Source organism: Pan troglodytes, chromosome 1 (assembly GCF_028858775.2).
Source record: "Pan troglodytes isolate AG18354 chromosome 1, NHGRI_mPanTro3-v2.0_pri, whole genome shotgun sequence".
NCBI classification, from domain to species: domain Eukaryota; kingdom Metazoa; phylum Chordata; class Mammalia; order Primates; family Hominidae; genus Pan; species Pan troglodytes.
This window is the reverse complement of record NC_072398.2, coordinates 217,678,485-217,699,813: the sequence shown is the minus strand read 5'-3', so window position 1 is coordinate 217,699,813 and position 21,329 is coordinate 217,678,485. Positions and strand designations below refer to the sequence as shown.

General features: G+C 50.8%; 1 protein-coding gene across 1 annotated transcript in view; it reads right to left on the bottom strand.

Annotated features, from left to right (window-relative positions):
* Window positions 1-8,595, bottom strand: part of LRRC38 (leucine rich repeat containing 38) — a 39,296-nt gene extending 30,701 nt beyond the window's left edge. Inside the window, exon 1 of the mRNA XM_513045.9 lies at window positions 7,367-8,595. Within this exon, the coding sequence (XP_513045.7) occupies window positions 7,367-7,997 (631 nt within the window). The 5' untranslated portion in view covers window positions 7,998-8,595. The remainder of the gene's footprint in view (window positions 1-7,366) is intronic.
* Between the last annotated feature and the right edge of the window lie 12,734 nt (window positions 8,596-21,329).

Below are 21,329 nucleotides of genomic sequence, written 5' to 3'. Positions count from 1 at the left end.
CAAAATGTATAAATTTGATAATGTCAACCTCAGTGAATGTTACGACGTAACTACAACAAGAAGATGTGATCAAGAGTGATGGGGTAGGGGTGGGATGGTCAGGGAAGGCCTCTCGGAGGAGGTGATGCTTGATGGAAGACCTGGTGATAAGGAAGATCAGGGTTGGGGGAGGTGTCCTTCCAGGCAGAGACAGCAGCAAGTTCAGGGGCTCCAGCTGGATACTGGCACTTGGGCGTGTTCTGGGGACAGAACAAGGCTGGTGTGGCCTGGGTGGGGAAGGGGCAGGGAGGGAGGAGAAGTGATAGGGAGGGGCCCGTCTGGGCTGTGGGAGGGAGCTCGGTTGATTCTAAATGCAATGGGAGCCACTGGAAGGTTTCCAAATACGCCCTGTGTTGTACGAGCCTCTGGGGATTCAAGGAAGAACAAGACACATGTTGCCTCCTCAAAAAGGGTCAGACGTGACCTGTAATGTCAGGCAGTGGTCACAGGATAAGCACAGCATCCCACGAGATCGCACAGGATGGGCTCCCAACCCAGCCTCAGGAGCCCAGAGAAGAGGTGGAGCATGGGAGGTTAAGTGGGAACCAGAAGGGTAAAGAAGTCAAGGCAGGGAATGGGGAGGAAGAAAGAACCCCAGGACAGGTAACAGCACAGGCACGGACCTGCGGCATCACAGCCCATGATGTTTCCCGGGACCGAAAGGGATGCGCTCGGCTGGGATCTTACTGTGGCCGTGCTCAGGATATGAGTTGACTCAGAACCACCAATGCTCCTGACCCAGGGACTCACCACAACTCCCAGCACATGGAGGTCCTGATGCATTTCTTTTTCTATTTTCTTTTTTCTTTTTTTTTGAGACAGAGTCTCGCTCAGTCGCCCAGGCTGGAGTGTAGTGGCATGATCTCGGCTCACTGCAACCTCCACCTCCCAGGTTCAAGCGATTCTCCTGCCTCAGCCTCCCAAGTAGCTGGGATTACAGGTGCACGCCACCGTGCCCAGCTAGTTTTTAGTATTTTTAGTAGAGATGGGGTTTCGCCATCTTGGCCAGGCTGGTCCTGAACTCCTGACTTCAGGTGATTCGCCCGCCTTGGCCTCCCAAAGTGCTGGGATTACAGGCCTGAGCCACCACGCCTGGCCCCGATGCATTTTTACAGCCCGCACCAGCCCGAAGGCTGATAAGGCCGGCCAAGCACCTCATCCCTGCAAACCATGTTCCAGACCACAAGATGCTAGGACAGCAGGAACTGTGCAGCCACTTGGCTTAAAGGGCTTAACCCTTTGGGTAACTGAGCCGGCTGGAACTTGCCTGATGTACCTACTGGCGATACTGTCCTCTCCAAACCAAATCCCCTCCTGGGTTCCCCTGGGGCTATCTGTCCACTGTCTTATGTTGTTCAGCAAAAAGCGTTCCCTTTGAGTTCACTGGTAGAGTAACTGGATGAGTTGAACATTTTTAGAAAGATCTGGTTTTTGGGGCCAGAGTAGGATGACCCTGTGGGGGCACTCCAGGCAGCAACCAAGGCAGACCCCTCGGTGAGGTTACCTTAGGTCAAGCTTGCAGCTGGCTTGGCACCAGAAGGCCAGACCACAGTGCCCACAAGAGCTGGCACCTGGTTCCTGGACACTGGTAATGGTGAGAAAGGTGACACCCCAGTGACTCAACTCTAAGGGACAAGTTAAACATGCAGTGGACTGTGGCACACAGGACATGCACCGACTCATCAACAGCAGGACAGAGGTCACTTGCATGAAAACCGAGACTTCAATAAGCCTCTGCCCAGGAACACAGCTCTCTCAGGTATAAACACACACAAAATGTTCACTCGACCGGTGAGCAAATAATGCAAATTAAAGCAATACGGAGATGTTGTTGTCTTGCCCATCAAATTGAAAAACATTTTTAAAAAATGAGAATAAAAAACACTGGGGGCCAGGCGCAGTGGCTCACGCCTGCAATCCCAGCACTTTGCCAGGCCGAGGTGAGTGGATCACCTGAGGTCAGGAGTTTGAGACAAGCCTGGCCAACATGGTGAAACCCCACCTCTACTAAAAATACAAAAATTAGCTGGGTGTGGTGGCGTGCGCCTATAATCCCAGCTACTTGGGAAGCTGAGGCAGGAGAATCACTTGAACCTGGGAGGTGGAGGTTGCAGTGAGTCGAGATCACACCACTGCACTCCAGCCTGGGTGACAGACCAAAACTCCATCTCAAAACAAACTAACAAACAAAAACAATGGGAAAGGTGTGGCTACACCTGTACTCTCTGCTAATGGTGCCAGGCAGCTGGCACCATTAATGCATTCAGGGGTTTAAAAAAAAAGCATAGACTTGGCTGGGCTCAGTGGCTCATGCCTGTAATACCAGCACACTTTGGGAGGCCAAGGCAGGTAGATCACCTGAAGTCAGGAGTTCGAGATCAGCTTTGCCAATATGGTAAAACCCCGTCTCTACTAAAAATGCAAAAATTAGCCTGGCATGGTGGCAGGTGCCTGTAATCCCAGCTACTGGGGAGGCTGAGGCAGTAGAAGAGCTTGAACCTGGGAGGCGGAGGTTGCAGTGAGCTGAGATCATGCCACTGCACTCCAGCCTGGGTGGCAGAGCAAGACCCCATCTCAAAAAAATAAAAAAAGCATAGACTTTCACCCTGTGTTTCCACCCCAAATAAAATAACCAGAGGTTTCCACAGACTTTCCATGTGTAAGGATATTCAGCTCAGCACTGCCTACATACAAAAAATAAAAGGAAACAACCCACACTTCTAACAACAGGGGATGGGTCCAATTAATAAATCAATAAAATGACCTATTCTCAAGGCCATTTCAAGTTAAATCCTCCGACAACTGTAATGACAGGAAATGCTCCCAATTCAGTAACAGAAAAAAATCATTTTGCGAATGTACAGTATAATATCAATCTGTTTACATATATGTAAGAATAAAACTAGAATAAAATATAGCAAAACTTTCATAGCAATGGGATTCTGGGTACCTTTTATTTTCTTCATGATACTTTCGGCATTTCCCCAGTCTATTAACAGGAGCCTGTATTTTTATCATCAGGAACATAAAGCTGCTTTTATTTTCTCAAAGAAGAAAAAGAAATAGAGTCACCTGGGAGAAAGGACCAGTGTGACCTTCAGGCAAGCGCCGGGTTTGTCCCTTAGGCTGAAATACCATTTATGTTGTCAGTATAACAAGAACTCCTCATTCCTCTGACCAAACCAGGCCCTCACAGTGTCTGACATCAGAAAACGGAAGTGGAGCTTTGGGGAAATGGGGAGAGGCTTCCCCAGCAAGCCCCAAGTCAGATCTGGTAAGCTGATGGGGTTAAACGACATGACCTGCCTGCCATGATGCCCTTCCTAGACAGGATGTTATCTTCAGGGTCTGCCCCATGGGGTACCCAAGCCCCCGAATGCTCAGATGCTCCAGACGCTCTTTAGTGGATCTTTTCTGGGAAGCTGTCTCCACCCAGGAGACAGGGTTCACAGACCCAAGGCATGACATGTGGTTCTGTTTAATTCCGCCCCAGTCCATCCCTCCTCCCAGCCTTGCCCTCCCTACACCTCCATGCGTCAAGGTTGTAGAGCGAGAGAATCAGCTCGAATCTCTTTCCTAGTGCTGTAAGCTGTGACCTTCAGGCCACACGTGGCTGCAGCTAGAAAGGGAGGTGCAAGAGGGTGCTTGGGTGAATGCAGCCTCCCACCTTGACAACTGCAAGTGCCCCTCCTGTGATACACTCCCAGGCATGTTGTGGGCTGTGTCAGATGCTCTGTGCCCCTCCAAAGCCAAGCCCAGAGTCCAGTGACCCCTACCAAGCCTCATGCCCACTGGCCTCGGTTTCTCAAACCCAGCGGCATTTTCTCCCTATGGCCCAGGACCAGGGCTAGGGACAGCAAGTGTAAAGTCCTTCCACACTGTGACAGCATCTCAGGCCCATGAGCCCAGAGCCCCAGTGTACCCAAGAGCTCTGCCCTCCCTAATGCCCAGAGACTACAGCCCCCTGAATTCCAGCAGAGGGGTCTTTGGAGGTCACGTGCCTCCCCAGGCCTTGACTTCCCAACTTTTAAAACCAAGTCAATGTCCCCTTCCCTAAAACTGTAGAACTTTAGACTTAGAAGGAGACTTACGGTCCTCCTACCTACACTCTTTGTTTATAAGAGAAAAATTGAAGGCACAGAGGACAGGCAACTTATACACAGTCCCACCATGAGTGAGTTACTGCACCACAGAGCCAGAGAAAAGCCCCATGCACAGGAATCCCCTGGAAGTGTGGAGCTTGCTAAAATGCAGATCCCCAGGCCTCAGTCCCCTACCCCCAGGCCCTCATTCAGTCGTAGATCTGGGGTCCTGTGAATCTGCACTTCACACAAGCTCCCCTGGCGATTCTCATGCAGGTGGTTCTCAGGTGACGCTTTGAGAAACACCACGGTGCTCCCCACTTTTGTGTCTTTATCTCCTCCCCACTTCGCTGGGCTCTGTCTTGCTTCTCTGGGGGACAAGGGGGCAGGGAGGCAAGGGAAAGCAAGGGTAGGATCCTCTTTGCTCCTTCCTTCAATTTCCTCCCCCGGAAGAGGCAGAAGGCCTGCCTAGAAAGCCCTGGACCTTGTACCCTCATGGAGCCTGGTTTTCTCCGGCAGGAAGTAGGTGGTCCTCACGAAGGAGGTACTGGGAGCTAGGAGATCCTGGTGCACCCCCAGCTCTGGGTTTAACGCTCTGTGTGATCTAAGGCAAGTTACATCACTTCGCTAGTCAAAACAGGATAATAACAACAGCGCCAATTAAAACACTTACATAGTACATACTGTGAGCCAGGCACTGTTCTCGGTCCTTTATAAATAATGCCCTTCTAATCCTCCTAACAAGCCTAGAAGGTGGATACTGTATCAGCCCCATTTTACAGATGAGGAAACGGGTACAAAAAGATCACACAATCAGTAAGAAGCAGAGGCAGGATTTGAAGGCAAGCAGCTTGGTGCCAGTCTGGGCTCTGAGCTGCCTCTGTGAAAAGTAGAAAAAGCACAAATGGAGGAGGAGGAGGGAGGGGGCGGTGAACACCTATTGAGCACCTACCACACGCTAAGCAAGACGGTGTCCTTTACAGAGATAATCTCATTTAAATCTCACAGCAAGCACGGCAAAGGACACCATTACCACATTCTGAATCCAGATGCAAAGAAACAGAGGCTTGGAGAGGTCAGGGACTTGCCTAAGATTATAAACCTGAGTCCAAACCTGAATGCGGGTATCACTTCAAGGTATCTGCTGGAACCTCCACCACCCACCCTGCATGTGGCTCACAGTTTAGGAGATACTCTCGGGCCACACAGCATGGACAGTGGCAGTGAGACCAGAGCTGCTCATGGCACTGCACCCTGTGAGGTGCCCTGGAGCTGTGTCCGTCCTCTCCCTACTGGCTGAGACAAAGCCATACCCCCAAACCCTGTTCCCAGGGCTCTGGACACGGCTCCTCGCTCTGAACCTGTCCATCCTTCCTCTCGTCTTTCCTATCTGAGTCCAGTTTCTTCCCCACATCACAGACAGCAGGAGGAGGAACATTTCACTTCCATTGCTCATTACTTTCACCCACATCACCTTGTTTGGATCTCGACAACCACTGGGTGGGATGGACTACGCAGCATTACCCATGTCTTGATTTCACTCAAGGGAAAGGTGAAGCTTAAAAAACTGGAGTGACCCACCCAGAGTCCCCCAGATTTTAGGCCAGGACTTAAATCCATGTCTTCAGATTCCAAATCCAGGGCTCTTTGGAGATCTCAGAGGTCAACGCAAGAATCCTAGAGATGAGGAAACTGAGGCCCAAATGGGACAAGTGGCCTGTTCAAGGTCACAGTCACCATGGCAGAACTGAGACAAACCCACAGCTCCTGACTTCATAAAACCTTGCCTTCACCTGGAAGACAACTGGAGCCAATAAACCAACCCAACCAACAACAGGGGTGAATGGTGCCAACCCCACTGAAAAGGAAAGGCAGAAGCAAGCAGAACCGAGGTGTACCCCATCCCACCATGAGCTTTTCATCCGGTCACTCCTGTCTCCAGGACCGAGTCTACTGGTGGGCAGGGTCTGGGAAGCCAGACAAGTGGATGAGGACAAAGTTTAAAGGTGGGGACTCTGCACCCTGCAGGCCAGATCGTTTTAGGAATTTCAGCCAGCCTGGGCTGAAAGTGATGGCTCAGGGGCCTGCATTTGCTGAAGAGTGAGCACCCCAAAGCATGGGGTGTGTTTGATGACAGTTGGGAATGAAGATATGAATGCAGGAGTTCAGCACACAGATGAACAGCATCCTTGATTTCTCCGTAAACGGAAAAAAAAAATATTCTGAAGCTAAATCTGCATGTTTGTCACCTTTGATGATGTGCGCCTTGCAGCTGTGGTCCCAATTCTGCTGAAATCTTGGGAGCAAGGCAAGAGGCAGAGTTCAGCTCTGAGAGGTCACTGCGGGCACTGGTGCTCACAGGGTCACAAGTGGGAGGCTGGAATCCACTTGGGGGAAGGACACCCACCTGCTACCTGCCTCCTCACTCTGGGTGCTCATCCCTGTGGATGCTGGGGTCCCCTCCTTCTCAGCTCCACCCGTGCTCCCTTCCTGCGGGCCTTAATGGAGCCCCTTAACTCCCTCCGCCCTGGTGTTCCCGTCTGCCAAGTGAGTTTTTATGCCCACGCCGCCATTGGAAGCGTGCACCAGGAAAGCAAAGGGGGCACCAGCCCACTACAATTTTGGTTCAGCTTTTTCACATCTGGCTGAAAAGCCACAGAGAACTACAAATCATTACTGCATCATTGGCTCTTAATGGGCTGCCATTATTCCTCATCAGAAATCTTCCTCACCCATATTAGACAGAAGAGCAAACTGGAGCTGAGAAGCTGAGAGGCCAGGTTAGGCTCGGGAAGCTGCTGGAGAGCCCTTGGAACTGGCTGCTGGAGAGCCCTTGGAACTGGCTGACTCCCCGTGCACGGTACTGAGAATACGGCCGTTTCCCATAGAGTAGGCTGCATTCCGCTTACCAGGGACGCATAAGTAATCCACACCCGCCACTCCTAGGACCCAAAGCCCAGGGAGATGATCCTGGGCATCCCGAGAAGGGGAAGGTCCCTAACTTGGTAAAGTGAGTTACTGGAGAAACAGGGGAAGAAGTACAGCCTCAGGGTTCAGAAACTCCAAAGAATTCCAGATGCGTCCCTCTCCACCCACTTCCCCAGCAGAGACCCAGGAAAAGTTCAGGATCCCCCAAGCCTCCTCTTCCAAACTCAACCCACGGCTCCTCGCACCCAGACTGGGGTCTGGGGTGGCTTCTCCCTGCCCCCCTCCCTCCCTACCCCAGCCTAGCCGGCTCGGCTCACCTTTGGGCAGTTTGGATGCGTTCTCCTGGATCCAGGAGAAGAGGTGGGCGAAGTCACAGTCGCACAGCCAGGGGTTCCCGTCCAGACGCAGGGAGCGCAGCGCGGGCAGCGCGGCCAGGGCGGCCACGCTGAGGCTGCGCAGGTTGTTGTCGTTGAGCTCCAGCACCTGCAGCGACTCCAGGGTCTCGAAGGCGTCCTCATGCACGCCCACCAGGTTGTTGTTAGCCAGGCTAAGCTTCACCAGCCTCCCGGCCGAGCGGAAGGCGCCGGCCCCCAGCTGGGTCAGGTTGTTGTAGCTGAGGTCGAGGAACACGAGCTTGGCCGAGCCGCTGAACGTGCCCTCCTCCAGCGAGCGCAGCGAGTTGTTCCTGAAGTCCAGGTAGACCAGGTCGCCGTAGAAGATGAAGAAGTCCTCGGGGATCCGCTGGATGCGGTTGCCGGCCACCAGCAGCTTGCGCACGTCCAGGGGGAAAGGGTCTGGCACGCTGGGCAGCCCGCGGTCGCGGCAGTCCACGGTGTGCGGGTCGGTGCAGGCGCAGCCCGCGGGGCACGCGTGCCCGGGCGCGAGCAGCAGCAGAAGGCTGCAGAGCCCGAGCGCCGCGGCGGCGCAGGCTGGGGCTCGGGGGCGCATGGCCGGGGGGCCCGCGCCGGCCGCGGCGAGAAGGAGGCGGCTCTCGGAGCGAGCCCTGGCGCGGGACGGCGCGGTGAGGCACTGGCTGCCGGGCGCGGGGAGCCAGAGGGCGGCCCGGGCGGGGAGGGCGTGCGCCCGGGCGTGCGGGGGCGATGGAGCGCGGCGCGGACGGACTGGGGAGCCGGGACAGCAGGGATGGAGAGGGGAGGGGCGGGGAGGGAGGGGCGAGGGACTCACCAAAGGGTTTACCCGGACAGGAAATTAACCCGCTAGAAAAATCCCTTGGGAGAGGCGGGAGCGGCAGGGGTGGCCGAGTGGCCGTCGCCAAAACGCGGCCCCACCCTGGCAGCTGATTTCCGAGATCTGGAAGTAAGACGCCGCGCGCACCGGGCGGGCTGCACTCGACGTCTAAGTTCAGCTACCAAGCCCAGGAGCGGTTTCCCTAAGGCGTGTCCCGGACGTGCGCCCTGCCCCCTCGCGCCCGCCTGGTGCCAAAGTACGCTCCCTGCACGCCACCCTATGTCGCCAAGGGGAGTGGGACCTGGGTCACTCTGACTCTGCTCCGGGGGCAATCCCTGCAGGTTCTCGGGTGCCGCGCCAGGGGCTGCTGGTCTGAATTTGGGCGGGGTTCCAAGGAGAGAGAGTGAGTGACTGGTCTTCCCTCTTCCCTCCCCCACCTGCACTTGAACCATCTTAGGCTGGAGGGTGAGCGAGGCAGGTGGCTGCCAGGGCCCCCGCTGTGGCCCGCAGGGCCAGTCAGCACTTTCCATGCTGGCCCCGAACTTCTGGATGGAACTGGCATCCATGCAAGGATCAGCTGCTGGTCTGAGAGGTCCAGCCGCTGAGGCTCTGAGGCCTGGAGTCACCAGGCCTGGCTTCCAAGCTGTGTGGCCTCAGACCAGTTCCTCTGCCTCTCTGGACCTGGTAGCTCCATTTGTGAAATGGAAAAAGTAATATATATCTCACCAGCTTTGGGGGAGGACCAAGAAGTCAAGAACAAAGTTCAAAAATTATCTTTTCCTCTCTCCCCCTCAAAACCCCACCTTGGATAGCCTAGGGAGGCAGTCAGGAACGTGCCAAGGCTGAGATGAAAGGACAGTGAGGAATTGCTGATGTCAGCCTCTGACACTGGCAGGAAAATTCCCTCTTCACCACCCCGATGCCAAACTCCTTTCTTTCTGTCCCACCTCATTCTAGAAACTTCTGTATGGGGAGGGGTCCCCACAGAGCTACCAAGAGATTGTCCCGCTGTGGGCTATTTTGGTCCAAATGCCCTAGAACTGACAGACTCCCACTAGACCAAAATAACCCAGGGAACAGCTGTTGGGCAGCAGGCCCCCAGAGACCCTGCCCTGGCCCCTGGCCATGCTGGGGATTGGTGGAGCCTCAGATTCTGAAGCCATAAAGCTAAGCCCTCGGCCTTCTTCCAAAGGTACAGGCCGACTTGATGCCTCTGAGCCATGGGATGAAAAAACTGATCCCCTGGGATGGAGCCAAGGGCTCAACAGATGAGCATATTTGCAGGAGCCCTGGGGAAGAGGCGGGGGAGACCCAGGGGAAAGCTTTGAGGCACCTGGAGTCCTGCAGCTTTTCCCCTACTTACATTCCAGGCCACTAAGCCAGACCTCCCTCAGTTCTCCGTCTCTGTCTCCACTCTCCCAGGGTGCCCAATTTGCCATTGCCATCCCCAACTTCAAGGGCTCAGCTTCCCCACCCCAGTCTCATGCTCTTGAAGAGGCAGGTGCCGGGAGGAGTGGTCTGAATGCTCCCAGAGTGGATGAAAATGCTTCTGCCTACATAAATGATGTATAAATTATTGAAGAGTCACACAAAGTGCAGGCAGGTGGCAGAATAAACACATCTCCCACCCTTGCAACTCTGCAAAAGCAGCCTGAACCGAACTGTTGCACTCTGCCGATCTCAGGCTTGGTTCTGGCTGCTCCCTCCTGTACTGAGGGGAACCTATTACTGGTTTGAGCCCTTAGCATCATGGTTTCATGACACCCGCATTTGGTTGGGCTGCCATCTTGCACGTGCATGCCCGCGTGTCTGTATGTCTGGGTGTGTACACAAGCCCTCCCTGCCAAGTGGTCTGGTTGGCTGGAGCACTGACCTATATGAATCAAGACCCTGGGTCTGGTCCTGGCCCCACCACTAGCCACAGAATCTTTCACAAGCCACTTGATCTCTCTGGGGACTTCTTAGCCTGGGTCCCCAGATACTATGAAGAGGAGGTCTTTTCAAAATTTAAAAAAGTCTGGTGAAAATTCGGCCTTTATCTTTGAGGAGGTCTCCCGGATTAAATACTGCAATTCTTGCCAGTGAACTTAATGGTAGCACTAGTCCTTTTGTGCAGAACCGGCATTCATAGGTGACTTTAAGAAAAACAGAGATGAATTTCTACTGAATAAATGCAAGTATTTAGTTGACAAGGGCTTGCAAAACAGGGGAATGCATGGTACTAAAATATTAAGAGGGGCTCTTGGTAACAAACCTGTTGAGAAATACCACTCCTAGCCTTGATTTCCTCATCCTGAAACTAATGAAAAAATACCTTTCTTCTTCCTTTCCACAGACAACGTGAGGGCCGCATGGGGAAGTATTTGTATGGGAACATGATTTGAAAGGTCTTTGGAGAAATATTGCCAATAAAAGTGGCCACAAATCTTGCGATGGCAGGGACAATTTGTTTCCTCGAGTGTCCCCCAAAGTTCCTTGGATCCAAATGTAAGCATTCTTTTCATTAATATCAGCAGAACTAGACATGGTTGGGCTTTGTGGGGAGCAGGGAGGTATCTCAGATTCCAGAGCTCCCATCCCTTGGGGGAAATACAAGCTTTGCCACCTCTAAATTTTTCCCCCAACAAATAAAACAGAGCCATGACCTCAGCAAGGTCACAATATGAGTCAGTGATAGGCGCTAGAAATAGAACACAGGCATTCTGAGTCCCCACCTGCGCCATTCACCAATTCACCCACTCACCCCCTCCCCAGGAAGGGAATCTCTTACCCTTGAGGGCAAACATTGCAGGTAACAAACATTGCAGGTAACAGGGAGGAACGTTGAGAGATTCCACTTGTCAGCTGTGTCTCCGTATGTATTCTCAGAGTCAGCACACTTTGTAATTCCTATTCAAAAGGCTCAAAGCAGGAGTGTGGCAAATACCCAAGGTATCCCTATGATTTAAAAACCTGACGTCATGCCTACCCCAACCCCCACCCCCAGCGGAATCCTCATTCCTCCCTGTGTTCTCTGAGCTACAGAGCACGTCGTGTCTCACTCTCCATCCCTGTCCAGTTCCCCATGAGGTTGGGCCTTGGGAAGCTATGTGCAAGGCGGTCCCGAGGAAACCCACCAGGCGATGCCTGGTTGCTGTAAGCAGGAAAAATTCAATAATAATATCCCCCTTTGTTCACCAGACTGACATCTAAATTAGCCAAAATCCTATGCCTTAAGTCGTAAACAAGATGCTGCCAGTATTTTATGTGCAGAAGTTGAATTTAGGTGCAAATGCTAGGTTTGAATAAGAGTATGGCTGGTGTCTGGTGATGTCATTTGCGTTACTGGTGTATTTCACCTCTGATCAGCACCTGGCTGGCCTGGCCGGGGAGCGTGAGGACATCTCATGGGCCCCAGGAAAGGAGACACTCTCTAGCCTTTTACTTGGGGCAGCCTGCCTCGATGGAACAGGCTCCCTGCTCCACAGACACAATTGCGTCTTTGTCACCAGCCCGTTGACTGGCTGCAACTGCAGCTCCATGTTCCCAGTCCCACGGCCGCTGCCCTTTTTAGCTACCACCGCTAGGGGGCACCACCTGCGGCCCGCACTGCTCAAAACTGTGCGCTTCTCTCAACGCAATTTACTCTCTGGAGCAAGACTGGACCCACGTTTTAGAAGAAAAACTCCTGCCTCTAGTTTTGCCTCTGGAAGCAGGAAATGAATCTTTCACCAGCCTAAATGGGAGCCAGGGTGGTGGTAGCCGTTGGGAATGTGGGTTTGAAGTTAAACAGATCTTGGGCAAGTTGTTTAACTTTTCTAAGCCTCAGTTTTCCCATCTAGGAAATGGGATAATAGTAATGTCTACTTCACTGGGTTGTTATGAGGATGAAATGAGGTGTCTGTTGAGGGCTTAGCAGTGAGACCTACACGTAGTGGAAACACAATACATGGTAACTGCATGATGATCTATTTCTCTCTCTTTCCACATGGAGCAAATAAAGGTTTCGTGTAGACGGATATTCCTCAGATAAAGAGCTGACGTGTTTGTTTCTCTGGAATATATTGACTAGTGATGCCCTAACATTCTAGGGTCAGCTGTAGTAACTCTCCCTGCCCTGAACCACTCCCTACTCCACGTGTAGCCCATCTGAGACAGACACAGACACACACACCCCTGAGCCCTCTCCAGCTCTGGTTGACTTTGTGATCACAGTTATGGGGGTGTGGCTTCCCTCCCTCTGGCCCACTGGCTTGGTTGGTCTGAGAGTGGGCAGGCTAATGAGACTGAGGACACCGGGTCAGTCTCTCAGCCTGGTACAAGGAGACATCTGCTGTCTGCTCACAGCCGGGGCTCCTAATGCTGGCCAGCCATCCAGCAAGTGTGCGACCTTGGGTAGGGTTGGAGGAGGGTGGAGAGAGTTTCACCCTGTCTGTCTCAGGAGGAGAAAAACAAGAATCCAAAGCGCCATCCTCCCATAGGTACAAGTTGCAAGCCCTGGGAAACCTGGGAGTCATCCCCAGTTCCTCGTTATGTGACCCTCTCTGGATCCACTGGCAAGCCCCCCTTGCCTCTACTCTGCATCTCCACCACTACCTCCTGAACCCAAACCAGCATCGTCTTTTACAGCAGCTGCTGGCTGGCCAGCTGGCTCCCACTCTTGCCCATCCCCCACCCACACAATATTTAAGGAAGCCAAAGTGACCCTTTGAAAATACACGTCAGATCAAGTCACCTCCCTGCTTAGACACCTCCAGTGACTTCCTGTGAGTGGCAGGCAGCCTTCTAAGATGACCCCCAATGATCCCCACCTCCAGGTATTCCTTGAGTGGAGGTGGGACCCTGACTTGCTTCTCACAAATAGAATATGGCAGAGGCAATGAAGGTCAATTCTGTGTTCAGGTTCTGTCTTGTGGGTAGACTGTGTCATCTCCCTGAACGATTTGTCTTCTGCACAATTTGATGAGGAAAGCTATTCTGTTGGAGAGACCCTCATGGTGAGGAACAGGGTAGGGGGTGCTCAGATCAACAGCCCTCTGAGGAGCTGAATCCCGCCAACAACCACGGGAGCTTGAAGTGGGGCCTTCCCCAGTTGAACCCAGAGAGACTACAGCCCAGCCAACACCTTGACTGCAACCTGTGACACTCCCTGAAGCAGAAGACCCAGAGAAAGCCTTCCCAGACTCCTGACCTGCAGAAACTGTGAGCTTTGAAATGTGTTTTGTTTAAAACTGCTAAAAGGGGGTAATTTGTTACACAGCAATAGCTAACTGATACACTAAGGAACTTGGAACAAGAGCCCACCAGATCCTGCATGGCCTGGCTCCGTGTTCCTTCCCCCACCCCCCTAATTTGGGACCCCTCTTCTCTTGGTTCACCACACTCTAGTCTTTTCATACATGCAATTCCTCATGTTTGTTTCCACCACCAGAGCTTTGCCCCTTTGCTGTGCCCTCCACTGGAAGTACTTCCTTCCCAGCTCCTGGCATGGTTGGTGTCATTTGGGCTTTCTCAGCCCCTATGTCACCTCCCCAAAATGGCATTCACTGACCTCCTATCTTTCTCCAGTCACTCTCCCTTGTCTTCCTAAGTTGCTTCCCTTCTTTTCCTGGCTTCAACTTGTTTATTATTACCCCCTGGCATTTCTCAGCTTGCTGGTTTGTTTACTTATTCACGCTACTTTCCGCCACTAAAATGGAACCTCTATAAGGGCCAATCTTTTTATTCATTCATTCTTTCTTTCTTATTTATTTATTTAGAGATAGGTTCTTACTCTGTCACGCAGGCTGAAGTCCAGTGGGGCAATCATGGCTCACTGCAGTCCCAACCTCCCAGGCTCAAGAGCTCCTCCCACCTCAGCCTCCCAAGTAGCTGGCACTACAGGCACATGCTACCACACCTGGCTAATTTTTTTTTTTTTTTTTTTTACTTTTTGCAGTGATTGGGGGTCTCACTATGTTGCCCAGGCTGGTCTCAAACTCCTGGGCTCAAGTTATCCTCCTGCCTCAGTCTCCCAAAGTACTGAGATTACAGACGTGAGCCACTGTGCCAGGTCAGGCTCGATACTTTATTCCAGTTCCTAGAATCAGCCCCAGAACACTCAAGAATTGATTAACTAATTGTCACCTGTAAATGATGCCTGTCAACTAGGCTACCAGTTTCTCAGCAGTATCTCACCTGGAGAAACTCATTCATCGTTTCTGGTAGAGCAAGGAACTTCATCCCTCCAAAGACAGCCTTGGCTCTATTTCCCAGGAAGGAATGAGATTTACATGGAGAGCACAAAGCACTCCAACTGTACCCCTAAAGTAGCCTGGGAGTTTGGGGCTCCCCCAAACACATATCTAGTTCCTCTTCATCAAAAGCATGTGGCACCCCATAAATGATGTCATCACATCCACCTTTGCGCCTTTATTCATACCCTCTTCCTGGCTTGCCTCTCACCATGTTCCCAGTTTGCTTAATGAAATTTGGCCTCCTCCAAGAAGTCCTTCTAGAATTACCCTGAACAATTCCCTGGTCCCCTTTATTCTCCATTCCAGGAGACTAAGTGCTGTGCTAGGTATGGAGCATAAAGAGGGCACGGGTGTAGCCTCATGCTCAAGGAGCTCAGGGCTCAAGAGACAGCCACAAGAAGAAATAACCACTGTTTCATTAGAGTTGGGACTTATGTGTTGGTCTCTAAAACTCGAATTCATATAGTGTTATTAAGTATACCAAAATAGAAGCTGTACATTTGGGTAGAGTCAGAGCTAAAAACCTTGGCCCTTGAGCCAGTTAGCCCATATTCAGATCCCGGCTCCATCCCTTCTAAGCTGCTGTTCTGCAAGTGAAGTCATCGCCATAAGCTTCAGTTGTTTCATCTGTAAAATGGGGACCCGCCGTATCTACCTCATAGGGTTATTGTGAAGATTCAATGAGATAATATACAAATTAGCATTCAGCACAGCACCTGTGGGATTCTCAATACATAGTAGCATCTGAAGGTGGGAACATTCTCATCCATTTGGACACCTCCAGCAAAAAACTTCTCTTGCCTGCTTAATATTCTAAAGGAAGGCATTGAACTGGGTCCTGGGGAGACCAAGACAGAGTAGACAGCCTCAGTTCTCAGGTGACTCACAACCTCCTTGAAGAGACAGGCCACCCACAGCAAGGACTTGTCCTGTACAGTAACTGCCAAACAAGTACTGTGGGCTTATGAATGTCGCAGGCATTTGGAGGAGTCAGGGATGTCTGGGCCGGGATGATTGGAGAAAGCCACATCTTGACACAGCGGACCGTATTTTCCAAATCCGCTCTCGGAGCATACGGCCATGTGGCTTCACGCTTCTCTACCCCAGCGCACAGGCTTCCCTGCCAGTCCACTTGGCAGGCCCCTGCTCACTCTCAAAAATGCCACGCGCTCCTCCGTAAGCCTTCGGCCTCCCCAGGTACAGCCAACTTATTTTCTCCCTGGTATCTTTCCTCCGTTGTGTTACTGTCCCTTGCATGCAGTGTGGTATTTATTGATAACATGTTTCTCTCCTTTCCTGGATTGTTACTTGGCTCTAGTGTGAGAAAGAACAGGTCCTCCTGAGCAAAGACCGTGTCTTCTCCGTGTTTATATCCTGGAACCCAGCAGAGGACCCCACACAGGGCAGGTGCCCAAGGTATCTTTGCCAAATGAACGAATGAGCGCATGCGTGACAAGCAAATGCTTCTGCCATGTGGAATGATTGGCAGACAAAGCATTTGAGGTCAGGATTGCTTTGGAAGGCTCTAAAGGTGTGGGTCTCTATGATACTGCTGCTGTACTATCTGTTTAAGCCCGCAAATAACTGCAGAAGGCGGCCTCAGGACTTCCCCTCCTTCCTCATGATCTCCTCTCCTGATAATAATGATGGTGACCTGTGCACTCTCACACCCATATGCAACACTGCAAAGACCCCTTACACCCATGCTCTCAAGTGAGCCTCACAGCAGCTGTGTCGGGGGCCCACGTCTTTGTGCCCATTTTACAAAAACCTCTGGTGGGTGGCTGATTACTCACCCTTTCACAGCTGAGCAGCCCTAAGGATACTTGACATTTCAAACCCAAAGACAAGTTTCCTGAGCTCCTTTTGCAGCCCTTGTGGCCTACAGCGCAGGGTTATCTAATGATGGGAGGTCATTAGTGGCTGTTGATCGCATGGACTGACTGATTAGAGGTAGGGCCTCAGAGCCTGGAATTTTACATTTTATCTTGGATCAATAAAATAAAAATTTAACAGCTGAAACACTGCTCAGCAAACATATCTGATTGCTGAGCAGTATTTCCGCTGTCATGACTGGCTGCTGAGCAGTATTTCCGCTGTCATGACTGGCCTCCTCTGCCCTCCCCCGGCCCATCCTGCAGACGTGAGCACACACTCATGTGCATGCACCTCCCTCCTTCCAGGTAAGTCTTTCTGAAACAGCAGAATACAAAATGGCATAACCCAAAGGTAGAATTGTATAAAGCCACCAGAATTCTTTCTAGTACATGCGGAGGCACACACAAGGCTGTTTTCTATAAATTTGTGTGCAATTTGCATATGCTCCCAAAGCTATCTCATTGAGTTCTTGAAACAAGTAACAGGTAAAGCCACTCCACCTATGCCAGCCAATGGCAGAAGTAGAGACACATTTGCCATCCAGGCAGCCGTGGCTTCTTCTACCCTGTAAGTTATTCTAAATTAGCATAAAATCATTGTTAAGTAGTAATATTACTGAAGACCCCAAAGGCTGGAGAAAACATGACATGGATGCAATCATAATAATAGTGCTGCCCGGCACAGGGGCTCACACCTGTAATCTCAGCACTTTGGGAGGCTGAGGCGGGCAGATCATGAGGTCAGGAGATCGAGACCATCCTCGCTAACACAGTGAAACCCTGTCTCTACTAAAAATACCAAAAAAAAAAACAATTAGCTGGGCGTGGTGGCATGTGCCTGTGGTCCCAGCTACTCGGGAGGCTGAGGCAAGAGAATCTCTCGAACCCAGTAGGCAGAGGTTGCGGTGAGCCAACATCGCGCCACTTCACTCCAGCCGGGGTGACAGAGCAAGACTCCGTCTCAAAATAATAATAATAATAGTGGTAATAATAATCTCTAATACTGAGCACATATATGTCAGGCATTTCTCTATGAGCTGTGAATATATTATCTTAATCTCCTCAATAATCCAAAAGGTAGGTCCAATTATTACCATTTTACTGGTGAGGAAGCTGAGATCCACAAGGTTGAGGCCACATGGCTTGTCAGTGATTCAAACACAGGCATTCTGACTCCATTCATTTATGGGCCAGTATTAGTTTAAGCACCTACTATGAGCCAGATATTATTCTAGGCACTAGGAACACTGCAGTGAAGGAAAAAGACCAAGTCTCAGTTGTCACAAAGCATTAGTATGTGTAAGTTAGGGTAAGGTTGGGTGGGAACAAAGAGACCCCAAAATTTACTAAAGAAGAAAGAAGTGAATTTCTTTTTTCTTTTCTTTTCTTTTTTTTTTTTTTTTTTTTTTTTTGAGACAAAGTCTCACTCCATGGCCCAGGCTGGAATGCAATGGCACCATCTCAGCTCACTGCAACCTCCGCCTTCCAGGCTCAAGTGATTCTCTTGCCTCAGTCTCCTGAGTAGCCGGGATTACAGGAGAGCACCACCACGCCTGGCTACTTTTTGTATTTTTTGTAGAGACAGGCTTCCGCCATGTTGGTCAAGCTGTTCTCGAGCTCCTGACCTCAAGTGATCTGCCCGCCTCGGCCTCCTAAAGTGCTGTGATAACAGGCATGAGCCCCAGCATCCGGCCTGAATTTCTTTCTTGAGTAGTAATTCAAGGCGTATGTCCCAGACTGATGGACAATCTTGCCCTAGCCACATGGTCATGAGGAAAACCCTGGTCCCTTGCACATCATTGCTCTTCTAAGCACCTAGGACACTGTCTTCACCTGCCTAGGTGAGGCTGGGCTGCTGCCACATCCTTGTGTAGCCACGGGAAGGTGGAAGGGAATTCGGAGAGGCCACACCTACCATGCTCAAGCCCGGGCCTGGGAGGGGCAGCCTTTGTTTCTGTTTCCTTTCTGTAGGTGAGAACCTAGGCCTGTGGACCTATCCTGCTTCAAAAAGGGTTAAGGAATGGGGTTTAATCAAGAGCCAGGGAAAAAGGGAGAATGGATTTGGTTGGGCAACCAGCAGCCTTTGCCATGAAATGACAGTCACAAGGCAAATACATTTGTTGGATGATGTCACAGAGCAATAAAGGCAACGAAGATAAAGCAGAGGAAGGGCTGGAGAAGGATGGGGTCACATTTTTAGACACAGTCATCAGCTCTTAATCACCATCCTTAACTGACCCCTCATTCCACCCATCCTCACAGTGACAATGACGAAGGCTTAGGAGAGCCTCAAGCACTTCCTGAACCAAATAAGGTCAACTTATGTCCAGCCGAGTAGCCAGGTACCCTGGCCAAGCAAGAGTTTACTAGACTAGACTTGACCTTCGTAGAGTCTCCCATGCCTTTTGTCAAGGAATTTTTATTTATTAGTCATTTTATTTTCATTAAAAAAAAACTTTTAGAGTAGCTAAGGAAGGTATTGTCATCTCCCTTTGATGAAAGGAGAACTTAAGGCTTGAAAATGTTCAGATAAAAAACAAACAATTAGACCAGGCGCAGTGGCTCACGCCTGTAATCCCAGCACTTTGGGAGGCCGAGGCAGGTGGATCACGAGGTCAGGAGTTCAAGACCAGCCTGGCCAATATGGTGAAACCCTGTCTCTACTAAAAATACAAAAATTAGCTGGGCATGATGGTGCACTCCTGTAGTCCCAGCTACTCAGGAGGCTGAGGCAGGAGAATCACCTGAACCCGGGAGGTGGAGGTTGCAGTGAGCCGAGATCGTGCCACTGCACTCCAGCCTGGGCTACAGAGTGAGACTCCACCTCAAAAACAAAAGCAAAACAAAACTATTGAGCTCCTATATCTGTATCCCAAAGCTCCAGTGCCTTGTGATACAAAGGCAAATGGGAAGTAGTTCCCTAGAAAACTTGACGTGTAGTGTGGTATGCAGACATAGAAGCAAATAATTTTTCAAAATATACAATGATAAAAGTGTGTACAAAATACAGCAGTACAGAGGAGGAAGGGAATAATAATTCTACTTGGGTGGAAAGGATCAAGAGAAGGTATTACAGTAGAGGTGATGGCTGACCAGGGTTTTGAAGGATGAATATGAGTTCTCTAAGCAGATGGGGAATCTGTTCTAGGTAAGGAAAATATGTTCCAGAGAGAGAAAACTGCATACATAAAGGTATAGAGGTCTAACAGTATGAAATGTTTCATGAATTTGGCTATGAACATTTGAGAAGGGCTCACTAAACCTTTACAATGGGTGCTAGAAAATAACCCAGGTCTCCCAATTCCTAGTCCATATTAGTTTTTGACCTTTTTTGGCAGCCATCCCGGGGTCTGATGGCTATGCACAAGCATTTCACACTTAACCTTTGCCAAAGGGCCAAGAAGCAGTATGTACAAGCATTTTAAAAGCTGTGATCACAAAACTGCAATTTCCACTCATTCATCCAACGATGCCTACAAAGTGCTTTCTAAATGGATTCCAACATATGGACTCACCCACTGGGGATACAATGGCACACCTGGGTAAGCCTGATACCCAAGATGAGAGATAGGTTAGAAGAGGGGCTGCAGAGGGGCTGGAGAGGGGCTGAGTTGCACTGGGAAAACCAGTATATTTTGCAGGGTCGGGAATCTGGACTTTGAGCTCTTGAAAGGCTTTAATCTGGGAAGAGACATAACCAGGTGTGCGTTTTTGTTGTTGTTGTTGTTGTTGTGTTGTTGTTGTTGTTGTTGTTGTTGTTGTTGTTGTTGTTGTTTTGGAGACGGAGTCTCTCTCTGTCGCCCAGGCTGGAGTGCAGTGGCGCGATCTCGGCTCACTGCAAGCTCCGCCTCCCGGGTTCACGCCATTCTCCTGCCTCAGCCTCCCGGTAGCTGGGACTACAGGCGCCCGCCATCACGCCCGGCTAATTTTTTTGTATTTTTAGTAGACACGCAGTGTCACAGTGTTAGCCAGGATGGTCTCGATCTCATGACCTTGCGATCCACCCAAAGTGCTGGGATTACAGGCGTGAGCCACCGCGCCTGGCCCGGGTGTGCATTTTAGGGAGCTGACACTGGACGCAGTATAGGGGTTGAACTGGAAGGAGAGCCAGTTTTGGAAGATGCTTTCAGAAATTCAAGGTAGGGATAACCTCACCCTGCCCTCCTAGTAATCTGCCCAAGAGAAAAGAAAACATAAGCTCACCCGTGACACCCAGGCTAATGCTCCCAGCAGCACAATTCATAATAGCCAGAAACTGGAAACAGCCCAGTCTTTAGCTGATGAATGGATAAAACAAAATGTGGCATATCCATTCAGTGGAATACTCTGCAGCAATAAAAAAGAGCAAACTACTAGTGCATGTCACAACATGGATGGACGTCAAAAACGTGGTGTTAAGAAGCCCAGACGAGGAAGACTACATACTGTATGATTCCATGTCTGTGAAATGCTCAGAAAAGGCAAATATGCAGAGACAGACAGCAGACCTGTCTGGGGCATGGAGTGGGGATTAACTGTACTCGAGCACAAGAAAACTTTCCGGGGTGATAAAAATGTTCCAAAACTGAGGCTGGGCACAGTGGTTCATGCTTGTAATCCCAGCACTTTGGGAGGCCAAAGTGGGCAGATCACTTGAGGTCAGGAGTTCGAGACCATCCTGGCCAACATGGTGAAACCCCGTGTCTACCAAAAATACAAAAATATACAAAAATTAGCTGGACATGGTTGTGCATGCCTGTAGCCCCACTACTCAGGAGGCTGAGGCAGGAGAATCGCTTGAACCCAGGAGGCAGAGGTTCTGAGCTGAGATTGCACTACTGCAACCTCCGCCTCCTGGGTTCAAGTGATTCTCCTGCCTCAGCCTCCCAAGTAGCTGGGACTGCAGGCACACGCCACCACACACAGCTGATTTTTTGTATTTTTAGTAAAGACGGGGTTTCACCATGTTGGCCAGGATGGTCTTGATCTCTTGACCTCATGATCCACCTGCTTCAGCTCCC